At 34.4% G+C, this 22,677-nt stretch overlaps 1 protein-coding gene across 5 annotated transcripts in view; it reads left to right on the top strand.

Moving 5' to 3' along the window:
* Nucleotides 1-22,677, top strand: part of LOC131526863 (kelch-like protein 29) — a 285,092-nt gene that overhangs the window by 186,796 nt on the left and 75,619 nt on the right. For 3 of the 5 annotated variants that reach the window (XM_058755510.1, XM_058755509.1, XM_058755513.1), the window contains 2 exons: nt 8,966-9,104; nt 20,579-20,775. In XM_058755510.1, the coding sequence (XP_058611493.1) occupies nt 8,966-9,104; nt 20,579-20,775 (336 nt within the window). The remainder of the gene's footprint in view (nt 1-8,965; nt 9,105-20,578; nt 20,776-22,677) is intronic. The other 2 variants (XM_058755512.1, XM_058755511.1) reach the window with 1 other exon arrangement.

Genomic DNA, 22,677 nt, shown 5'->3' with positions numbered 1-22,677 from the left:
CACATTATTAAGTGCATGTTTTTTGCTTGTTTAAACGTCTGTGTACTTTTCAGTGGGATTTTTATAGTAGGAGATTTTTTTTTTCATATTTTTGAAAACTTTTTCAAACTATGCTTCATCTATGTTTAAACATTTATCACCTGTCCTGGAGTACAGATCTGATCATGGCCTTGATCAACATCCATTTTTCTGGAGTCTGTCATTGGAGAGTATGATTTTTGTGAGTGATGGTAATGACATTTCTCACCTTTTAGATAATGGATGTTGCTCATGTTAGCAAGTGTCAAAGAATGTGGAATTAACCATTAAAAAAAGTTTTCTTAAAAATGTGTGATATTGGGAGGAACATTTCTTTGTATTAAATTAACATATGTCTATATAATTTTATTTGTTATTTTATTTAATTATTTTTCATTTTTTGTTACTTTTTTATTTTGCTAAATAGACTAGAATGGAATAAATAAAATGTAATGGCTCTGACTGTAACACTTATAAATAAATTTAAAAAGATTTTAATATATAAAATAATATATAATAATATTAATGTAAAGTACAGTAAAGTAATATGGATTTTATTTTTATCCATTTATTTAATATTTAATTCATTCATTTTAAATATATATATATATATATATATATATATATATATATATATATATATATTTAAGTTTGAGTGGATATACCAAAATATAAAGAAATTCTGGAAAATTATATTTTCTCTTTGATATTATGAAAATGAATTTTAAAAATGTCAAGCTCTTAAAATGCCTATCTGTTAAATCTTTATTTATTTTTATGTATTTATTTATTTCTGAGGACAGAGAAAGGCTAATTAGAGAATCACCCATACAATATTAATGTATCACAAAAGTTAACCAGTGTCACCAACATGAAGTGAAAATGAAGGCATGAGTATTTTAAGAGTATTCTCTGTGTTTCGCTCACAGTGAGGAACACATGACCATGCTGGTGTTATCAGCCTGAGACTCTTTCTGCCTCTGTGTAGTACAGTCATCACTAACTGCGTTTTGTCACAATCTATAAAGTTTAATCCGGCAGGAAAAGCAGATCAGCTGTGACAGATGGAAATAACCCCATTTAACGAGATGAATTCAAACGAGATTGCAGAAGCGTTTTAAATTACCCATCAGGCCTCTCGCATTTGTGGTTTCAGTAATTGTCCAATGCCAGAGATTCTTCTTGTTTTAATATCGGTTGATTAGATAATATTTGACTTAAGTATATTGAGTGCTTCTATTTATCTGTAAAGACGAAACGTAATAAAATGTGGTTAGAGTTGAGCCTGGAGTCCTGGTTCATTTATTTTATATACTGGGTTTTTACCAGAGTATATTTATTTAGTATGTCCATGGCTGTATTTATGGAGATTGTAGCTTTAGAAGCGGTTTGTCATTATTCTGAGCAGTCAGGGAATATATTGCACATTACAGCTCTGCGTGTCAGATAGTATATCAGATCGTGATCTTTGAACTCGCACTGACAACCCTGCTTCTGCCACAGTAACCTTGATGGATTTTATTGGTGGCCTTTGTCACCTCTGTTCTGTTAGCCCGCTGGAGATTTTGTTTTTGTAAGGCCATCTGTGTGTGTGTGTGTGTGTGTGTCAGCGTGCAGCATGAAGTGACACTGTGCTGGTCTTGGACTCTTGGTTTTGGAGACGAGAGCAAAGACTCCTGACAGGCATCTCCTCCTGTATAAGACGAGGCCAAGGATCATTTGTCCAGTGAGGCATACAGCACAGATTCACTGCCTCAGTATCGCTGGTAACATGTCCCTGGATAGTCAACTGGAAAGAAACAGGAGTAGTCCACTGAGCTGCATGAATCTGCCGCTATTCAAAGCAGAAAGAAGAAGGGAAAAGCGAATAGGGATTTTCAAATGATTTTTTTTATTTTTTTATTTATTTATTTATTTTTTATTATTTTTTTTAATTATTTTTATTTTATTTTATTATTATTATTTTTTTTTTGTGTGTGTGTTTCTCTAATTAAATTTGACATTGAATAAGTTAAAACTATAGGGCTGTCAAATTTTTATTATTTTATTTTGTGTTTTTTTTTCTAAGTAAATTTTAAATTTAGGAAGTTAAAACTGCTTAATTTAATATTAATGTAGAGCATTAACATGTTTTTATTTTATTTTTTATTTATTTATTTAATTTATTTTTTTTTAAATAAATTTTACATCGAGTAAGTTCAAACGGTAACACTTTACAATAAGGTGTCATTTGTTAACATTAGTTAATGTATTAACTAACATGAACAAACAATGATCAATACATTTAGTACACTATTTATTCATCTTTGTTAACGTTAGTTAATAAAAATACAGTTGTTCATTGTTAGTTCACAGTGCATTAACTAATGTTAACAAACGCAACTTGAGATTTTAATAATGCATTAGTAAATGCTGAAATTAACATTAACTAAGATTAATAAATGCTGTAGAAGTATTGTTCATTCTTAGTTCATGTTTACTAATGTTGTTTACTAATGTTAACTAATGAACCTTATTGTAAAGTGTTACCGTTCAAACTAGGCCATTTTTCACCATGTTAATGTAGAGCATTAACTTGTTTTATTTTATTTTGTGTTTTTCTAATTAAATTTTACATTGAATAATTTAAAACTAGGTAATTTTCATCTTTTCAACTGATTTTATTTTATTATTAAAGCTTTATGCAATTACTGATAATTTAGTTGGTTTACAATATATGCTTCATAAAACATAAACGTAACAAAGCAAATATGTTACAATCTTTACACTTTACATAAACATTTTACTGATGTTATGTTCAGATATAATGACAGATATTTTGCTGATGTTTTATATTCAAAAGTAAATCACATATTTTGCTGATTTTATATTCAATAACAAATCACAGATATTTTTTCAGATGTTATATTCAAAAGCAAATCAAAGATGTTTTACTGATGTTATATTCAAAAGTAAATCACATGTTTTGCTGATGTTATATGTAAAAGTAAATCACAGATGTTTTCTCCAGGCTTGGTTTTAGTAGGATTGTTTTGCAGTGCTTCATAAATCGTCCTCCCCTCCCATGAATTCGCAAATGGACTCTTCCCTGAATGTTGTTGTTTTTGTATTATTTGTAATGGTGACACACTTTACTGGCTTCTGATTGGATGTCTTTTTTTTTATTCACTCCCTCAGTATCTGCCATAGAAATGGCTCTGACATGCCCTATTACACCGTGGATAACAGGAATAAATGTTTACCTATTGCTTTCACGTCATTTTTATCCTCCTTACACACCCCCGCGGTGACGGCGGTGGTGACGCTTGGATCGGTCCAGCTACCGATGTAACGAGTCAATCCGCGTGTTTAGCAGCTGCCATTTTGGAAAACATGAGCTGCCCAGTGAACCTTAGACATTTAGCTCAATAATGCAGCTGAAAAACTCATCAAAAGGTTGTTGTAGGGCCATTTCATGTCCATCTTTCCAACGCTCTTAAATGGCCATTATATTATTTACCCCTTTCATCTCGTCCATTCATCGTCCAGCACAGCTGAATTGAATTGAAGCGCCTCTGTGTTTGCGCTGGAGAGTCTTTGTGTCAGTGAAAGCTGTGTACAGTAAGATCTCTCCCGTCTCGGCCTTGCAATTAGTCCGCTCTCACATGCTGGACTCTTGAAGCCTGAAAAGAAAGACTTTGAGGATCTCTGCTTTTAATACAAAAGATTCTGTGCTTTCTGCATTTCTAAAAAATTAATCACAGACAAAATCATTGATATCCGGACTGAATTCTAGATCTTTGCTGTTGCTCTTTCAGTGAGCTTACCATTTCCAAACTGAATTATTTGCTGCACTTATTATATCAGATCATGGTAATTCAAATCTGTACGAAGGTGACACTAAATGAGTTTAATGATGAAATGAATGCAATTAATTTTCTAATTAACAAAAAAATAAAAATAATTCATATTTTTCTTTCAGTGTATAGTTTTTATTCATATTGTGGCATTTTTTTAATATAAATAAAATGCAAACTTAAATTTTGCACACTTTATAATCATCTGCACTACTGGAGAGATTAATAAATAAATATTTAGAAATTAAATGTGGATTTAGATTTGGATTTTTTATGAAGAGGCATACATTTATTAATAAAGTATGCTGATTTGGTTCTTACGAAACCTTATTATCAACGTTTTTGCTGATTACTATTTTTATGGAAACCGTAATACACTTTTTTTTATGAACACATTTTTTCATTAAGTAACATTAAAACATTTATAATATTACAAAAGATTTGAATTAAATATAAATGCTGTTCTTTTGCTGTTCTTTTTGTGCATCAGTGTTTATCAATGTTCATCAAAGAATAATAATAATAAAAAGAAGAACTTTTATTTTAATTATTAATATTATTATCATCATTATTCATTTGTTTATTTTTGTGGAAACTGTGATACACTGTTGTCTTTTTGTTGTTTTTTATGAATACTTTTATTCACCAGTGATGCAAAATAATCTATTATTATTATTATTATTTGTATTTGTATTATTGGTCCCACTTTATATTAAGTGGCCTTAACTACTATGTACTTACATTTAAATTAATAATTTGGTACAATGCACTTATTGTGTACATACATGTTTTTACATTGTACTTATATTTTTAAAAATACCTATATGTACTTATGTACATCTGTAATTAATTCCTGTAATTACATTTATAATTACATTGTCAACCCATCCCTTACACCTTAATCCACCCTTAAACCTACCCATACCACCAAACCTGTCCCTAACCTTACCCGTATCCCACCTCAATAGCAGCAGAAGTGTTTTGCAATACAATATGAACACAATAAGTACATTGTACTTATTTTTTGATGCAAGTACATAGTTAAGGCCACCTAATATAAAGTGTGACCGTATTATTTTTTATTTTATTATTATTATCGTCTGTTTTAGTTTGATATTTTCTTTTAAAGCAATTGTGGCGTATTTGTCTTAGCAGCGAACAGACAGACATCCCAATGAATTAATGGCTCAGAGTCTGTGTTTTTCTCCACAGTGCATTATTGGATTATTGAACTTTCTCTGTTTATTTGTGGTTAATGGACTGAAACCTGCTGATTGGCTGTTTAAGTCCGCTGAGAGGCCAATCAGGTGAGAGGTGAGAGAGGCACCGCTAATGACCTGCGAGTGAGACATGCCTGACCGTGAACCCTATACATTTATGAGACGTGTTAATGTTGTCTCTCAGGATTGTTTTTCATGCTACATTAGTTTCCTCCTCCCTCCACATGACCGCCGCATGCTACAGTAGACACACACCTACAGAAACATCCGCTGGATGGAGATTTTAGCATTAGTTCAGCACCAACAAAGAAAGTAGGTTACTGTTGCACCATTTTCTGCAAGACAGCCAATTATTTTCCCATTACATGCACAACACACTCTGTAATTTCCAGCGTGTGTTCAAACCATCAAATCACACGTAATCATCTCCACTACCTCCATGTCCCTCTCAGGTTGGGCAGAGGAGCTCAGAATTCACCTGCCATGTGATGTTTGGTGGCCCTTGCTAATGATCGCTGTTTCTCGGTGAGCCTTGACCCCGGGCCGCACCGCATAATTAGCTTTTCCATCAGCTTTTCTGCCGCATCCAGCGACCTTGTGGGTGAACCATTGTTTACTGACAACTATAGTTGGTCCCATCTAGCTCTTTCACTGGCGTTCTTTGGTGAATTGAGCGTCGTGTGCGGAGCAGGAGATTGGAGGTGAAAGCCATGCCGTTCAACGATGATTCACAAACCGTCGCTGCGCCGCATTAAATCTTCTAAATAAAACCTGTGTAATATGGAGCGCATGCAGTTACATTATTCAAAGATTTTTTTTTAGAGAACTGCTGTCAGCTTTGGCATTGCTAATTAGCAGAGGAAGGGTTTAGCCCTGGTTTTTGACGTTGTTTACAACATTTCATAATGCATCTATGTTTATATTGTATTAAAAAACTCTTTTTGTGTTTATTTGAATGCACAGAAAATCCAGCTATTATATAGTGCATAATATAGTATATATTTCTATATATGTTCATCAATTAATTCTGATCCGTTAATGCGTGATGTGAATTTTTTTTTAAGTCAAAATGTAAATTGTTACATTTACATTTTTGCAGGTTTGCATTAAGTTTTAGCATTGTTAATTGCTTAAATCGTCAGATAAATACAGACAAATTTGCTAAATATTCAGAATGGCTTTATATTATGAAATGTTTTGCATGTGATATATAATTCACACTGTAAAATACTATGGGTTTTTAATAGCTTTTTAGTGTTATATATTCCATTTAGCTGTTTTTTTTCTTACGTAAACAACTGTTATAAAAATGTAATGATGTTTATATCGTACTAAAAAAATCTCCTTTTAGTGTGTTTAAAAGCACAACAGCTTATTTTTCCCCCCAGAATTTAAAATTAAATCAATTTTGAGAAAAGTAAATATTGTATTGTATTGTATTGTAATCTGTAAAATATATATATATATATAATTTGCATTTATATTTGTGTATTTATGCATTTAGTTAATATAGCTTAAATTGTCAGATAAATCCCGAGAAATTTGCAAATTGTTCAGAATGTTTTGCATGTCAACTATAATTCAGACTGTAATATACTGTGGGTATTTGCTTTTTAGCAGTTAAAATTCCATTTAAAACATTTTTTAATAAATGTTTTCTTTATTTCTTTATTTATTGATTCATTCTGAACCATAAACAACCAGGCCTCAGTATTGGAGCGTCAGTAAATCAGCTGCTTTCTTTGTAATTTCAGTGTAATTTTAGACGGCCCTGAGATTCATTGTGTTTGGTTTTGTATTGCTGAAGTGGCCGCTGTGGCTCAAGGCTCTCATTATCGTTCTGTGTGTGCGTGTGTGTGTGTGTGTGTGTGTGGGTTTGTGTGTGCGCTGCGTTAATGTAGTTGTTGATTTCGGTGATGTGTTTACAATGCTGTTCCATTTGCTTTAGCGCTGCAGATGAAATTGATTTCTGAAATAGCACATTGTTTCTAATAATTTGATTCGTTCTCCCTGCTGTGGGATCTTCACAGTCATCCCGTGATTTTATGAGTAATTCAGATAAGTAGTTAAACGAATATGAATTATATTGCATCCATATACTGTAGAACATGGCTTTGTTTAGTAAAAATGCTTTAAATTGTTTAAATTGATGTTTGCTGTCTTTATGGTCTGTATCAGAAACGTTAGAATGAAAATTGAGATCATTTTCTATATTTACAGTCAGAACGTCTCCACCAGCCTTTGTTCCCAAACGATGACTACATGATGCATTTTGACTAAAATCTTGCTTTGCCAGATCAAATAAACTGGCTTGTATAGTCTGTAAAATCGACCAAGAGACACATTCACTCAGAACGATAAAAATATTACAGATTTGGACCATTAGGCTGTAGAAATGAACAGTCGACAGTGCTGAGGAAGTGGCGTGAATCAGCTGAGAATATTTAGCACAAGGAGTTGTGTAATGTGTTGTCAATACAGCGTGTCAAAATGGGGAATATTTTTGGATTGTAATTAACAGCTGAAATATGTTGTACAGTAGCTGTCACGAATAGTGAAACAGAAAGCCGCTGGTTTTGATAAAGAGACAAGATGGCTGCCGTTGTGCTGCTGTCTGAAGCCGTTGACCTTACGCTGGCTCTCTGTTGGAGTTGCTTTGCAAGGTCCGCTTGTCAGAATCGCTTTATAGATCCTCATTATAAGGGGCTCGTTTCTGTTGCTGGTCTCCTTGGACTTCTGCCTCGGTATCTGTCTATTTACATATGCGTCCACCACATCTACATCTGCTGCTTGTTTTCTCTGCGTTCAGACTTGATTGTGCGCGAATATTCCCATGATTCTGGCAAACGTCAAATAGGCAACGAGATCTGCAGGAGTATCAATTTAAAACTAAAATGTGATTTTTACTTGCAAATCTTTACATACTGTACATATGTTTTAATCTCAATCTCTCTCTCTATATATACATCCTTTTTTACAAGTGCAGTGTTTTTCCTCCCGGGCGATTTCAAACGAGCTTTTCTTTTGTTTTCTTGTTTTTGATAATGAAGATCAGAGACCACAGATATTTTTTTAAGGAATTACGGGCATTGATGAAACTATTTGTGAATTTAAAGCACTGTGCACTGTGTCTGCTGAGGTTTGTCTCTCTCTTTGAAGCTTTCTGTTTGTTTACAAGATGTTTGGCCTGTTTTGCTGATATTTTATGGTCTTAAACTCTCAGTGCCGGTGTTTGTCAATGAATATAAACTGCATTTATTTGGAACGAAATACCATACGGCAGTATTTAAAATCATGTTTTAAACATCGTATTTGTTTTCCTTTCTTATAATTCAGAAATCGGAGAGCATAAGAGCTTTTCTGTTGCTTCCAGGTTGTTGAATAGAAAATGTAATATATTCTGAAATGCAAAGAATGATCCGTTTAGGTTTTTGACGCACATTAATCATCATTTCTGCTAGCTTTGTGTTTTTTTTTTTTCTTTGTCCTAAAATACAGTATTGTTAAAAAAAGCCACCGTAGCCCGGGGAATATGATAATAAATCAATAGTTTGTGCAGGAAATGTATTTTTAATTTTTGCCAGTATTGTGCACACTGATTCTGGCCCATATTGGTCAGTAAGTTCCTCTCCAGCTCATGTCTGGGTATTTTTATTCTTTCTTTGTGTTTGCATCATCTAATCTGAATAATTTCTGCTTGATGTCTAATGTACATTGTTTATTTTGCTTCTAATGTGTCCGTAAAGTGTTGCATTTTTATTCAATGCCGATTTTGATCTATGCCACTGTGGTGATATTTGCCACTGTCTGCTTTTGTTGTTGCATCTGTTCCAAAAAAAGCTGAATTCTAAACACGTGTTTGGCATTGTCTGTTTCTTCTTTGTTCTACAGAGATGTTGAAGGAGTTGAACCAGCAGCGCAGAGAGAAAGAGTTTACAGACCTGAAAATTATAGTTGAAGGCAAAGAGTTTGAAGTCCACCAAAATGTTCTAGCTTCCTGCAGCTTGTATTTCAAGGACCTGGTGAAAAGGTTTGCCTTCCTCCCTTCCCACCAGCCGTTGATCCAATCTGTTCTTTTCGTAGGGCGCATTTGTGTCATTTTTTTTCCCCTCCCTCTGTTTCTCTCTTGCAGGTTTGTAGGAAGACTTTGGTTTCTATCACAGGGCCAGCAGCCATTCACTGTTTCGCTCAAATGAATGTATCTTAAATTGGGGAAAAAGGTCAACCCTTTTCTTTTCTTTCTGTCTTTTTCTTTTTTACCTTTTCTTCCCCCCTTTTTAGAACACATTAACATTAATTTCCATTTTTAAAAGCAGAGAATGTGTTCCATGATTGAGGGATCTTAAAAAGAAATCACAATAGGCATTCAAATCATCCCCCAAAAATACCATGTTGTGCATTCTGGAAAGTGTGCTCCAAAAGCAATGTGGTATCTGTCATTTTGACTATGGGATGAGCTTTGTCAGCCATTTTATCAGCAAGCGTATGGTCTTCATAGGGCATAAAAGTTTCCCATTCATATGTTAAACATTCACGGTGGGCGCATTGAATGGTAGGAGCCGCATTCAGAGTCGCAAACAATGAGACGAGCTGAGCAAATTTCTCTAGAATCGTTACCTTCACAGGTCAGAGCCATTTACTGTATTTACTCTCTACGAGCTGCTGCGCTTTTCCAAATTACACTCTTCTACATCCATTGCCAGATCACTTTTTGAGATTTTTATTATTAAAATATTTTTGGCAGCATTGTAGATAGATTTATTGTGTGTGTGTGTGTGTGTGTGTGTGTGTGTGCGCGCATTTTCAGCACATCCATGCTCTCATTGTCATTGTTTAGTGTGTGTTTTTGAATCTCATTATCATTGTTGGTGAAGCTATGAACGACAAGCTACTCTTTATTTAAAGAGACCACAAAATTCTGACTTTTTGACACATTCGAAAATAATTTCAAAATTAAAAATTATTGGAGGTGTCGTGGTTTTGTTAAAATAGTAAACGTAGTTGTCACTGCAACAGCTTTTATAAAAATCTTTGAAGTGCAAGACATCTTATTCATCAATATTTTAATGTTTATATATATATATATATATATATATATATATATATATATATATATATATATATATATATATATATATTTAGAGACAGAGAGAGAGAGAGAGAGAGAGAAATTATTAGAACAAATGACAACCCACATTTTTTTCCCAGTAAAGCATGATTTTATTTTTTTTTTTTGTAAAGCTGTTTTGAAACAACATGGATTACGAAAAGTGTTAATTGATGATGATAATAATAATAAATATTTATTATGCAGAAAATCATCATATTAGAATGATTTCTGAACAATTTAGCTTTGCATCACAGAAATACATTCTTAAAATCTTAATATATATTCAAGTTATACAGTTATTTGAAATTGTAAAATTTCACAATATTAATGATTTTATTGTATTTATTTATTTATTTTTGTTAACAACTGTTTATTGATTTTTCTTTTTTTTTTTCAGGGAACAGTAATAGAAAACAAAAAGCAGCTGTACAAATTTGGAACCCATCCCACCCCTGGTAGACTTAAAATAAATAAATAAATAAAGTAAAATAAAATAAATAAATAAATAAATAAAAAAAATAATTTATATTAATAGATAAATAAATAACAATAAAATAATTTTAACAAAGATTTTTAGAAAAGATGACAACATTAAAAGCTGAATGCCATGAATTTACAGTTTCCACATTAGATCTATGTATACGAGAAGCTGAGAGTTCCATCGAGATAATGTCCAACAAATACACCGTCCAGGTTCGTCTGTCCATTGTGTGAGGAGGATTCCAACGGTTGACTAGCAATTTTTTTGCTGCTGTGAGAGCAGCTAACAGTAAACATCTTTGTTGGACGGACAAGGTGAAGTCCCAAAAATCATTCATGAAAAAATGGCGTGGAGTCAAACATATCTCAGTACCCAAAAAATATAACAAGTCCAAAAAGGTGAGAGAGAGGGGCACTCCCAAAAACGTGCCTAAAACTCCTTGGGAACAGAGATTACACTTAGGAGAAGATGACCGATTCATATAAAAATGTTTCATTGGAGTCAAGTAAACCCTATGCAGCAATTTCCAATGAATCATTTGGAGATTAGGGTTTTTAGAAGATAATTTAATACCCCATACCTGATCCGAAAATAAAACCTACACCTCCTCATTAAGATCCTTAGCCCAAACAGTTGTAATAGATAAAGGTTTGTATGGATGCTCAAGAAGAAAGAGATAGATGACTGAAGCAGAGGACGGAATGCTTTTATTGTATTTTTATTAAATACATTTTACTGACCTCAGAAATTTGAATGGTATGTTTTATTGCTTAAATGTGATACTGTAAATATAAATATATATTTACACACACACATACATATTTTTATGCCATGGTCTGTCTGAATACTCTATTCTGATTGGCTGGCAGGTGTTGATTAAATTCGTTTAACTGCAGGTAGTTCCAGGTCAGTTTAATCATGTTCTATATTAATGCGCTTCCTATAAACATTGGTAACCATAGTAACATACAGTTACAGTTAAATAGTAATACAGACAAAAATAACCGTCATTTTTATCGTTCCGGTCAAATATTGCAGTGCAAATATTGTTAACATCTTTAATATGTGAATGCTGGCAAATGACCATGACATAAACGGGATAATCAACGGCTAGCTGTGCATTAAACGATTTGAACGGTTCTTCGCCTCCACGTCGTGCATTCAAATCGTTTAATGCACAGCTAGCCGTTGATTATCCCTTACATATATATATATATATATATATGAATTATATATGAATTATATTTCTGTCAGGACCACTATCGTCAAAGGATAGATACTTAGCATAAGGTTTTGGTTTGGCGGTATGGTTCTGTTCTGTGCAAAACTCCCTGCCCATCCATGCAGCCTGTCATGAATGAGCAGGGAGAGCAACAATAATAACCCCCCTAGGGTAAACAGAACAGAACAAGCAGATATCATTAAATGTACATAATGATATTTAAGTGTAGGTGTTGTATTCCTATAGGTAGATACGATCAGCTGAGAATCAGCTGATGCAAGCTTGACTCACGTGACCTGCCAGAACTAACGCTAACGCTTCATATAATTTGAAACATTTGAGAAACTAAATTTAAGCAATAACACTCAAACAGACCTAATTAATATAACTGATTTAAAAAAAGAAAAGAAAAGAAAGCATTTTACTGCAGAAAAGATGTGAAATGTATCTGGCCAAAATCTATCCAATCTCATTTCATTAGCTTTCTTGGTTCTTAGATAAAACAGTGTAACGTAATTACAACAGTTATCCAAAATATAGCTTAGCTTAGAACAATTACCTCCAAAATATATTTACCACAAAAACCGAACTTTTTGTAAACATTTGCACTACTGTCACAGTATTAAAAAATGTAGTTAGTAGCTTGGCTGTTTTTTAAGCATGTTAGTCTACCTGACAGTCACTATACATTAGCTAGTCTGAGCTGTGAGTGACTGTCCTCAGATGCCCTTCGTTCTTCTTGGCACAGTTGATAGTTTTTCACATTCACAATTCATAAGCTCAGTCCAGTGGGCAGGACTCGTCATCCCTGCACTTTCTGTCCCAAAGTCGCCTGTCTCCTTCTATTCAACTGAATGCAGAAACTCTCGCGCAGGTACTCTGGATAGACGCCAGTCGCCTTACAGGAAAACCTGAGCAGCCAACTCATCAGGACGCTTATAGGGACACTAGATGACAGAGGAGCTCGCTGCTTAGGCAAAGATACAAGTGTCCTCGTAAACATCGGACCCGTGTAGTCGTGCGCACACAAGCGTCCCTTTAAGACCTTGCGCTTGACAGAGGACCTTGCGTGATTGTTTGGTGATATCAGACTGAAGGAGACATGTTTTGGCAGGCGATGTCCACAGATTAGCCTCTCCAGTGCTGAAATTCATAGAGGATTTCATTGTTTCACAAAATCACATGCTGCTTTTTGTTGTAGCTCCGCTTAGGGGACCTGCACTGAAAATGTTATTGTTTCTGTAACTTGCATACATCAGTAGTCAGTGTCTGTCAGTGTTTTTGTCATTGCACAGATGCATTTCATCCAAACCATGCTAATGGCAAGAACAGTTTCCCTGAAGCATCCTTGGGTTAAGTGCCTTGCTCAAAGGCAAAGTAGTAAAAGAGCAGATTTGTGATCTCAGTACGTCTCCAGGATCTGGGTCACCCTCACCTGAGCATGAACCCGTCGAGTTTAAAGCCCAATTCCTTAAGGTCAACATGAAACGGCAATTTAAATGCATAATATGGTGTATTTTCCAAAGGAAAAAGACTAAAAATGTGGGGTGGGAATTGTTTGGATTGGCAAAAGATGTTTCTTAATGATAGGTGGTGAAAGGGAAGGGTTTGAAAAATGTGAAAAGATACAGTTTTAGTATTGTTTTATACTAACAATGAAAGGACACAAAGTCTAGTGTGAGCAAAATGTTAGATGATAAAGTCCAGGCCGACCTTAAGTTTAATTATGCAATGTATGAAGGTTAAATAATTTAAATAAATTTAAATTCAGATACATTTAAACTGTATTTTTTAAACAGGAAAACAAAAGTTATAACGACTAGGTAGGTAGGTAGAACGATAGAACGATAGAACGATAGATAGATAGATAGATAGATAGATAGATAGATAGATAGATAGATAGATAGATAGATAGATAGATAGAAATTCTTATTCTTCCCTTTCTGAGTTTTGTTGAATTCAATTCCAGAAATAGTTTGTCAACAAAACACCATTATTAAATCAAATAATATATAAAATATTAAATAAAACAAAATAGAAAAATAAAATTTAATTCATTAAAATTAATTGACATTTAAATAATGTGGGACTTTAATTTATAAACACATTTTATAATACACCAGGTCTCTTATTTTGAAATGTCTACGCTTTACTATTTTCAGCTGCTCATTCAAATAAGCGAGAGAGATAAAAGGCACTCTAAACAGCATTTTCTTGTAAACGTACACTAATAATGTTTTATTGGCTTAAAAAAAATTACTTCCTGTCATACCAATTCAGCTTCCTGTAGGGTGTGGCTAATTCATTTCAAATTCTCAATTTTGTGTCAGTTAGCATGATTTTGGTTTGGAAGATTTCGAAATCCTGTTTACACAATTTGATATAAGCATCTAGTCAGTCGCATCACATGAATTCACCATGCCCTCATTTACGGGTTTGAACAATGTTTCCTTTTCTTGGCTGAAAATTTGCGCCTTGCTATTGCCTGAGCCACATGCTATTTTTACGCTCGCGCATTAAGCTCATCTGAGGGGCGCAGGAGAGAAGATGCCACCTGAAGGATATAATGCACCTCCTAAATGTGCACACACGCTTCCCCTCGGCCACAGGAAAAAAAAGCCATTACCCTCCCCTTTAGCGTCTGCCGCGTGGAGCGCAGAGACGGATTGCCCTCAGTAATTCCATTTTCCCCTCCGGATTTTCAATAAGTATGCTCGGTGCCACTTTAATTTATGGGTAGTGCAACTGCGGCAAGCCGTCAGCGTATGTGCGTAACGTGAAACTTGGCTAGCTTAAAGTAGCTTTGACACCGCGCTCTGATTTATTTATTTATATAAGACCGCACGTTTGTTTTACAGTAGATGTGGCATTACAGGTGCGAGGAAGTAGCAAGGTTTCATTCGGAAAACAGTGGGAGATCATTAATCCCGTGGGATGTGACAGTCGACTTCTATGAATGCACAATTACCTCCTGCACTAGAGGAAAGTCACTTTCTGGCTGTTTTTGCGCAGAGGGTTGAAGTTTATATACAGTAATGAAGTTCCACAGTGTGCTTCTTCATTCATATTTCATGCTGTAATGATTCGGTGGCACAATTTTCTCTCCAAACCTCTAAAAAAAAAACAAATTTAAAAAAGGCTTATTTTTTTATTTATTCCCTTCTCCCGTCATGCTTTTCGGTCGTATCTGTAGATTTTTCTTCCAGACTTTGTATTAGTTTTGAATCAGTATTACGCCGAAATAGGAGAGAGTGGGGTAAGCTGTGTCATATTTTACTTGAGTTGTTATGTAGGCAAGCAGAAATGGGATGAAATGAGGTATAACTAATACTCCTAATTATATTGCAGGATGTTTGCTGTCAGCTGAAATGATCTGTAGCATACAGCCAGAGAAATCTGAATCAGATTTCCTCACAATCAAATCCTGAATCTTAAGTCTTGAAGTCTTATTTTGCTGCAAATTTATGCAGGTCTTAAAAAAATGTATGTAATTGTAAAACATATTATAAAATGATATATATGTTTAATATAGTCGTAATAGTTATTATAATTTAATCATTTTAATAATATAGTTTTAATGATGTATAATAAATATGCAGGTCTTAAAATATGTTTTTTAATTTAAAATAATACAATGTTGTATAATATTTGAATTATATGCAGTGTGTATGTGTATATTATTATACATCATTACATTGAATTTATGTATATATTTAATTTTTTTATTATTATTTAATATATTTGTTTATTTATTAAATAGTGGAAGATCTGCTTACATTTGCTTTTGCGTAAAATTGATTTTACCAGGCTTATAGAAAAATAATTTTGACATGCAAAAATAATGCACGGTGTACTTTATTAAGTGAACTTACCCCACTCCCCTATACCTCGGATGCCAGCATGCTGCTGTAGCCATTTCTGACTGGAAACATACATGAACGAGGATAATTATGGTCAATCAAGCATGCTTTTTATTTTCATGTTTAATCATGCTTTACTGGCAACAGATAGAGAAAATGAGCTCCAGATATTTTTAATTTTTTTTTTCCGTGTGTGTGTGTTTGAATGTGTTAGAGTCAACAGTGGCCAGCAGTTTTTTTGGACGTCCCCAGCTAATTTATAATCTCCGTTTGCACACACATGCACCATGTGGCCATCTCCCATCATCCTCATCCTCATGTTGGCTGCTAATGCTGAAAAAATGGCACTTTAAGTGAGAAAAATAATAGATGCTCATTTTTGTAAACACATTCTCTGCTCTATCTCTCACAGACATGCTGTCTCTCTCTCTCTCTCTGCCTCGCTTGCTGTCTCTCGCTCTCTCCATCTTGCTGAAAAACAACGCTTGCAATCAGCAGCTCCATAAATATGCACCTCTCTCCAAAGCCAGAGTGATTTCCATAATAAAAGTGCTCAGACAAAGCAAATTGCTACTCCAGCCGATTCAGATTGCACTAATTGACCTGGTTGATGAACATGCTTTTGTTTTATTTCTTCCTCTGTCTTTTTCCGTTCTTATTGTTCCCCCTTTTCTCTTCTCTATCACCTCCATAACTTAACCCAGGACTACATCCCATTCTATTATCTTAAAACCTACCGCCAAGGCAATTAGAGAGGACAAAAATAACAAACTCTGGCTTTTTTTGCTTTTCAGGAGGGAGTGGCGTTTCTTAATCTTTTCAGCTGTAGTTCCAGGGACGTAATTGCACATTGTCCTCTTGAGTTGTCCTTCTCCCCCCTCAAGTACTCAATCAGTGGAGACTAATGACACCCTACGCACTCCTATGTTCATGCACAGGGCCACGGGGTCTTTGTTTAGGTTTGGTGGGGGGTCACGCTCAAAGATCCAGTCATGGTCCTGAAGAATGGCTGCTGGCTTCCTGTGGCAGAACTAACGTCCCCTTGCCTCACTTTTTCTTCTCTCTCTCTGACTCTGTCTTCTTCACTCCAACCCTCCTCCACACATCTTCACCCTGTCCGTCGGCGTGTCCTCGGCTCCTCCCGCTTCCCTTAGTCAACTTCAACAGGTTACGTGCGGTGTCGAAATAATTGTTGCCAAAAAGTATTGTGTTAAAACGCAGCCTAGAGTGCAAGACGATGGGATCCTCTCAGACGCGCGTTCCACAAGTAGTTCGTCGTTTACTACCCCCATGTCTCGGTGTTATTTTCTTTCTGTCGGGAAACACAAAAGGAGATCTTTGGCAGAAACTCCGAGCTTGTTTTCAGCAAGGATCGATGTTTTCGTCGCAGGGAAAGTGGATGATTTAAACTGCCAGGCTCTGTGGAACCGCTCCATTTGACTGCACTATGTTCTAAGTCTTCTGAAGCCATGCACTAGTTTTCTGAGAGAAACGTACCGAAATCTTTTTGTTTACAGATTGAAATAGCATTTATGGTTGTATTTTGCGTCGGGATTTGAATCGAATAAGTGCAAATGTGTTTTGAGAGCTCCGGTAGCTAGTTGTGGTGCGTTCATCACACAAAGCTGATGTATGGCTTCATAAAGCTCGGAATGCAGTGCAGTGAGTTGTATGCTTGATGGTAGAAATCATTATCTGTTTTCTTTGTATAGATAACAGAGACTCTTTTCTCCTTTTATGTTTAATAAAAAAGATAATAATTCCTGGTTGGAACAACGTAAATGGTTCATTTTTAGAAGACCGTTATAAGGTTTTTGGGTTTTGCCTCTAACATTATTTTGCAAGATTTATCAAGACATTTCTATGCACTTTATATATTTATATACGGTATACTCTGTATTTTTGTATTTTATTGTTGACAGTGTAGTACTAAAAGGTTTGAAGTTGTTTTTGCAATTGTATTTAATGAATTAAATATGCCTTTAATGAATTTCATAAAAAAACAATAACATAATTTGATTATATTATATTGTATTATATTATTAAACAACAAACTAGTTAGTATAGCTATAATGCAAGACATATATTTATATATATACTCTCTGTATTTTTTTTTATATGGATTTATTTATTTATTACAGACAGTGTATTACTAAAATGCTTGAAGTTGTTATTGTGATCACATTTTTATGCCTAAAAAATAATAACTTTGTAATTAATTATATTACATTTTTCCCTCTGTATGCAAATGAATTAAATAAATAACTTTCTTAATTTTACTTTTATAGTATATTATATTATATTATTATTAAACAACAAAGTAGCTAGTCAGTATAGCTATATTAAGTAAATTGTCTTTGTATTATTGCTTTCCAAAAGCACCGTTCTGTCGGATTATGGCAATAGTGAAGTTGTGTTTGATTTTTAAATCTTTGAATCTATTCTTGTTTTGATATTTGAGGCAAAATCCAGAAGTTGTAAACACACGAAAGTGGATTTACGGACGTAAATACTCTACTAAAAAATGTTAAAATGAAGTACTTAGTATCAGCAGTTTTTTCAGATGCTGATATGCACTGCCTTCAGCTGCAGACTAAAACGCCAGTTTATCCAGAAAATGTTTTCTGTTCAAGAACCATGTAAGAAGGTGAAAATGTGATGAAATATTTAGCTTTCGAACACACCGGCATTCCCGTCTGCTTGTTTTGAATGCTGTAGCATTTAGACACTTGATGTTTTTCAGCATTGCATCACTTTACAGCCAGTTTTCACTCAGCTGGGTCCGTGGGAACGTGATTTCAGAGTTGCATGAAACTTAGACAGCTCACTATTGCGTTTAAAGCCGATTTGTAGAGCTAGATCAAATGCCCAGTGGTTTAATCAATAAATTAGCAGGAAAATATTCGGCCAAAACTGGCGTGTGGATTATCACACAGGCCGAGAAAACTATCTAGAATCACCTCATTTTCACCGTAATGGCCTCTTCATGTATATCGGCTTTCCGTCTGGTAGCTTGGCACTTATCTGGTGACTGTACACATCAGTGCTATCTTCAGCCCACACTAAAACACAATCAACGGCTGCTTGGCTATTAATTTCAGTCCTCCTGCCCTTGACCTTCAGGGGATTATCGTTCCTCTCAGAGCATAAAACCACTGACGCTGCTCATTATTCACATTTCCCATCCACCCCTGGGAATTGTCACATTTGAAGTGAGCAGGACGACTGCATGTGAAAGACACAAGCGGGCAGGTAACTGTAAGAGTCTCATGCAGATCCGGAGAGCTGCTGTGCCGTGGATGTGCTCGGGGTGCTGTAGAAATCTTATTAACGTAATGAAACGCTTCCATCTCGGCCGCTTTACTGTGCGATCGCTCCATGTGGACAGACAGATTGCAGTGTCAGTCCTCCTCTCCTTCCATGCCTTTCTTCCCCCTGTCAGTCTCTCTGTGCATTTGTGTGCCACCTGCGCCTGTCCTCAAAGCATGCCATGCTTATGTTTCATAAAATGTGTTTCACTTCTTTCTTTCATTCAGATTGAGTTTAATTTCAGATGCAAGAATCAAAATGTACTGAGTCTGTGCTTTATGCTTTTCCTGTAGGGTCCTTCTACAAAACGGATGCCTTTTGTGTGTAAAAAAATATAATAGAAAAGCAGAGAAGTTATGCATAACTAGTGCCAAATTTTACTGTTAATAAGAGTCATTCATTATTTAATCCATCTTTGTGGCATGAATGCCGTGTTTCTACTTTCTATATAGCATGCACATTTTGATGAAAACAAACTGAATACATGAAAATAAAAGCTAGCACTTTTTTTATTTTAGTTGAACAGTGTATTACTACACTGCACAATATTTTTTTTTGTTCAAGTTGTAAATAAAACAAAGATTATTTGAGCATTTTTTACAAGAAAATACTATTTCCGTTTTCCGTTTTGTTTGTGAAATTTAGTAGCAATTTCTTGCTTTTTTTTTCAGTGTAAAACACTTAAAATTTTATTAATTTGTTTGTTTTAAAATTAATTAATTAATTAATTGATTGATTTATTTAGTCACATTTTAATTATATAACCATCTAAGTACAACATAGTATAGCTAAGATCCTGCCAAGAAAAATCTATACAAACTGTATTAATCATATATTAATACTGACAATTAGAAAACAGTAAAATTACCGTGAGTTGTATAAACAATTAAGGCAAAAGAAAGTAAGTGTTAACTTTTTAACATATATTTTTAAATTCATAATTAAAAACAATTTAAATTAAATTAAAATATAATGATATTAATAATATATATTTATAAAAGCTAATTTTCTTTTAAAGTATATTTTTAAAATATAAATATAAACAAAAATAACTATTACTAATGAACTAATTATTAATACAGATTAACTAATAACTAAGTATTATTAATAATAATTAATAATAATTTTTATTTAATATTAAACAAAATTAGATGTTGAAAATGAAATAGCATAGATCGTAGACGCCAGAGATCCACTTTTAACTATTTGTAATGATTTAAGCCCAGCACATTAAAGGCTTTTTATCTTACCCCGTGAGTGCCTTGGAAGTATTTCGTCTACATAATATATATTATATAAATGGATTTTATTAACTTTTAAACACATTATAATGTTTAAAATCTTACAGAGTTTGCTTTAAAAAATCACTTTATCAAACCGGAAAAGGCAACCGTTTGATAGAACCATCCTGTAATGGATTTTGGATGTGTTTGGAACATGATGTGGTCGTATGACTTTCCCTGTGGTCATGAGCTCTGTGTTTGTGTGTTTGGTGTACGTGTGTGTGTGTGTGTGTGGTCAGGTCATCAAGAGACACGGGCAGTGGAGAGAAACTGGAGCTGAAGATGACTAACATCGGTGCAGATGTGCTGGAGCTGCTGCTGGAGTTCGTCTACACCGGCTCGCTGGTCATCCACTCGGCCAATGCCAAAACCCTGCTGGAGGCCGCCAACAAGTTTCAGTTCAACACCTTCTGCAAAGTCTGCGTGTCTTTCTTAGGTACGCAACTCACAAGATCCCAGCATCCATCAGATGGAGTCATGTACAAGCTGTATGATGCATTCTTTCATTTGTATAAAGGTCAGAGAACAATTGCATTGAAATGTCAAACCCGATGTCACAATCTCATCCAGCACTGATTATTCTGATCAATACCAAATATAGAGGAGGTTCAGATGACCACCAGAGTGAGGAAAGATCTGATGAGGAAAAATTTAGGCTGAGAAAGTACAGTGTTTCTTCAGCTATGAGCACTTTTGGACCTGCGAACTTTTAAACGACAAAAACTAACTAGTTATTCAATTAAACTAGTGAGAGTATAGAACTAGCAGTTTCTAGATTCAAATGTCTGACTCCTTTGTCTTGCTAAAGCTAATTTCATAGATGTTTATGTATCATATTTTCACTCTTTTTAAATATCACAAAATTAGATTGGAAATGTCACACAATAAAATATATTCTGTTCACATTTTTGTTCAGCATGGACACATTAAATTGATCAAAAGTCACAGTAAAGACGTTTATAATGTTACAGAACATTTCTATTTCACATAAATACTGTTCTTCTTTCTTTTAATCAAAAAAAAATCTTAAATACAGTTTTTTTAAAAATATGAAGCAGCACAACTCTTTACAACATTGATAAATAGATGTTTCTTGAGCAGCAAATCAGCATATTAGTATGATTTCAAAATGGCTTTGAATCACAGGAATGAATTACATTTTAATATATATTCAAATAGAAAACTGATTGTAAAAAGAACTGTAAAAATATTTCACAATATTACTGTTTTTACTGTATTTTATATCAAATAAATGCAGTCAGAGTAAGCATAAGAGATTACTTTCAACATCATTTTTTCCCCATTTTTTCCCACCTACCAACCTCAAACTTTTGAAAAATGATTTTGTTGTTTGACCCTTGTCCCAGTCTTAAAATATGCAACTCTATTTGAAGGTTGGGACAAGGGTAAAACAATAAAATCTTTGCATAAAAAGGCATTTGAAAAAATAAAACTAATATTAAAAAATAAATAAATAATGAAGACTTAGTAAAAAGTTTTCTGGACATATTTAATGTGACCTTCATTGTAATAAACAGAAAAGAAATCTGTTATTACTGTTGTAAATCGTAATCTGTAATAAAAATAAAAATTCAACTCAGTGCTCTTACTTGAAGAAACAGTCATATATAATGCTGGTGTAACATCTCAGAAAGCTTCAGCGATGATACTACCTTATCAAAAAGTCATGCTGCTGAGGTTTGTGATACCATTGATATACTATATGCACCAAGAATGTGGACGAAGTCAAACTTCTGGTTTAAAAGGTCAGTTGATCGGGCAGTAAAGATATACCACCAAAAGCTATTGATTTGTTTCTTTCTAGTCTGCAGAAGTGCTCCAGTATGTTTGCAAGTGCATGTAAGACCCCAGCAAATGAAAGTCAGTGTAATGCATTCAGAAACATCAGGTTGAGGATTGGTTTGTGCCTTTGGGCAGAAAATCTGATTGCATGTCAAAGTTGCAAAGTACAAAACAATTGATTAAGTCCAGCGAGGGTGTGTTGAAATGAGAGGAACACAGGTTTGGAAATATATTTCAATGCCGAACTACACGGCACACAGTCTGGGAATTCAAGGACCGCGTATTACCAGAGCGTGCTTTAAAGTAGGTTTAAGAAAAAGAGGTTAGAGCAGCTGAAGTTCTATTGGTAGCGAGGTGCAGGCCATGTGTTAGTGGTGGGTGCTCTGTTTGTAATGCCACACACAGCACCGTCGACTCAGAAACTTCAGAGCGTGTCTATAAACTCATGCCAGCGCCGGGCATAAGCCTCACTCTGCGGTCTGTCTGCGGCATGCCATTTACAGCCTCTGGCACAAACCTCACCTAAAAAGAAACT

Source organism: Onychostoma macrolepis, chromosome 20 (genome assembly GCF_012432095.1).
Source record: "Onychostoma macrolepis isolate SWU-2019 chromosome 20, ASM1243209v1, whole genome shotgun sequence".
Taxonomy (NCBI): domain Eukaryota; kingdom Metazoa; phylum Chordata; class Actinopteri; order Cypriniformes; family Cyprinidae; genus Onychostoma; species Onychostoma macrolepis.
This window is presented reverse-complemented; position numbering and strand designations above follow the sequence as displayed.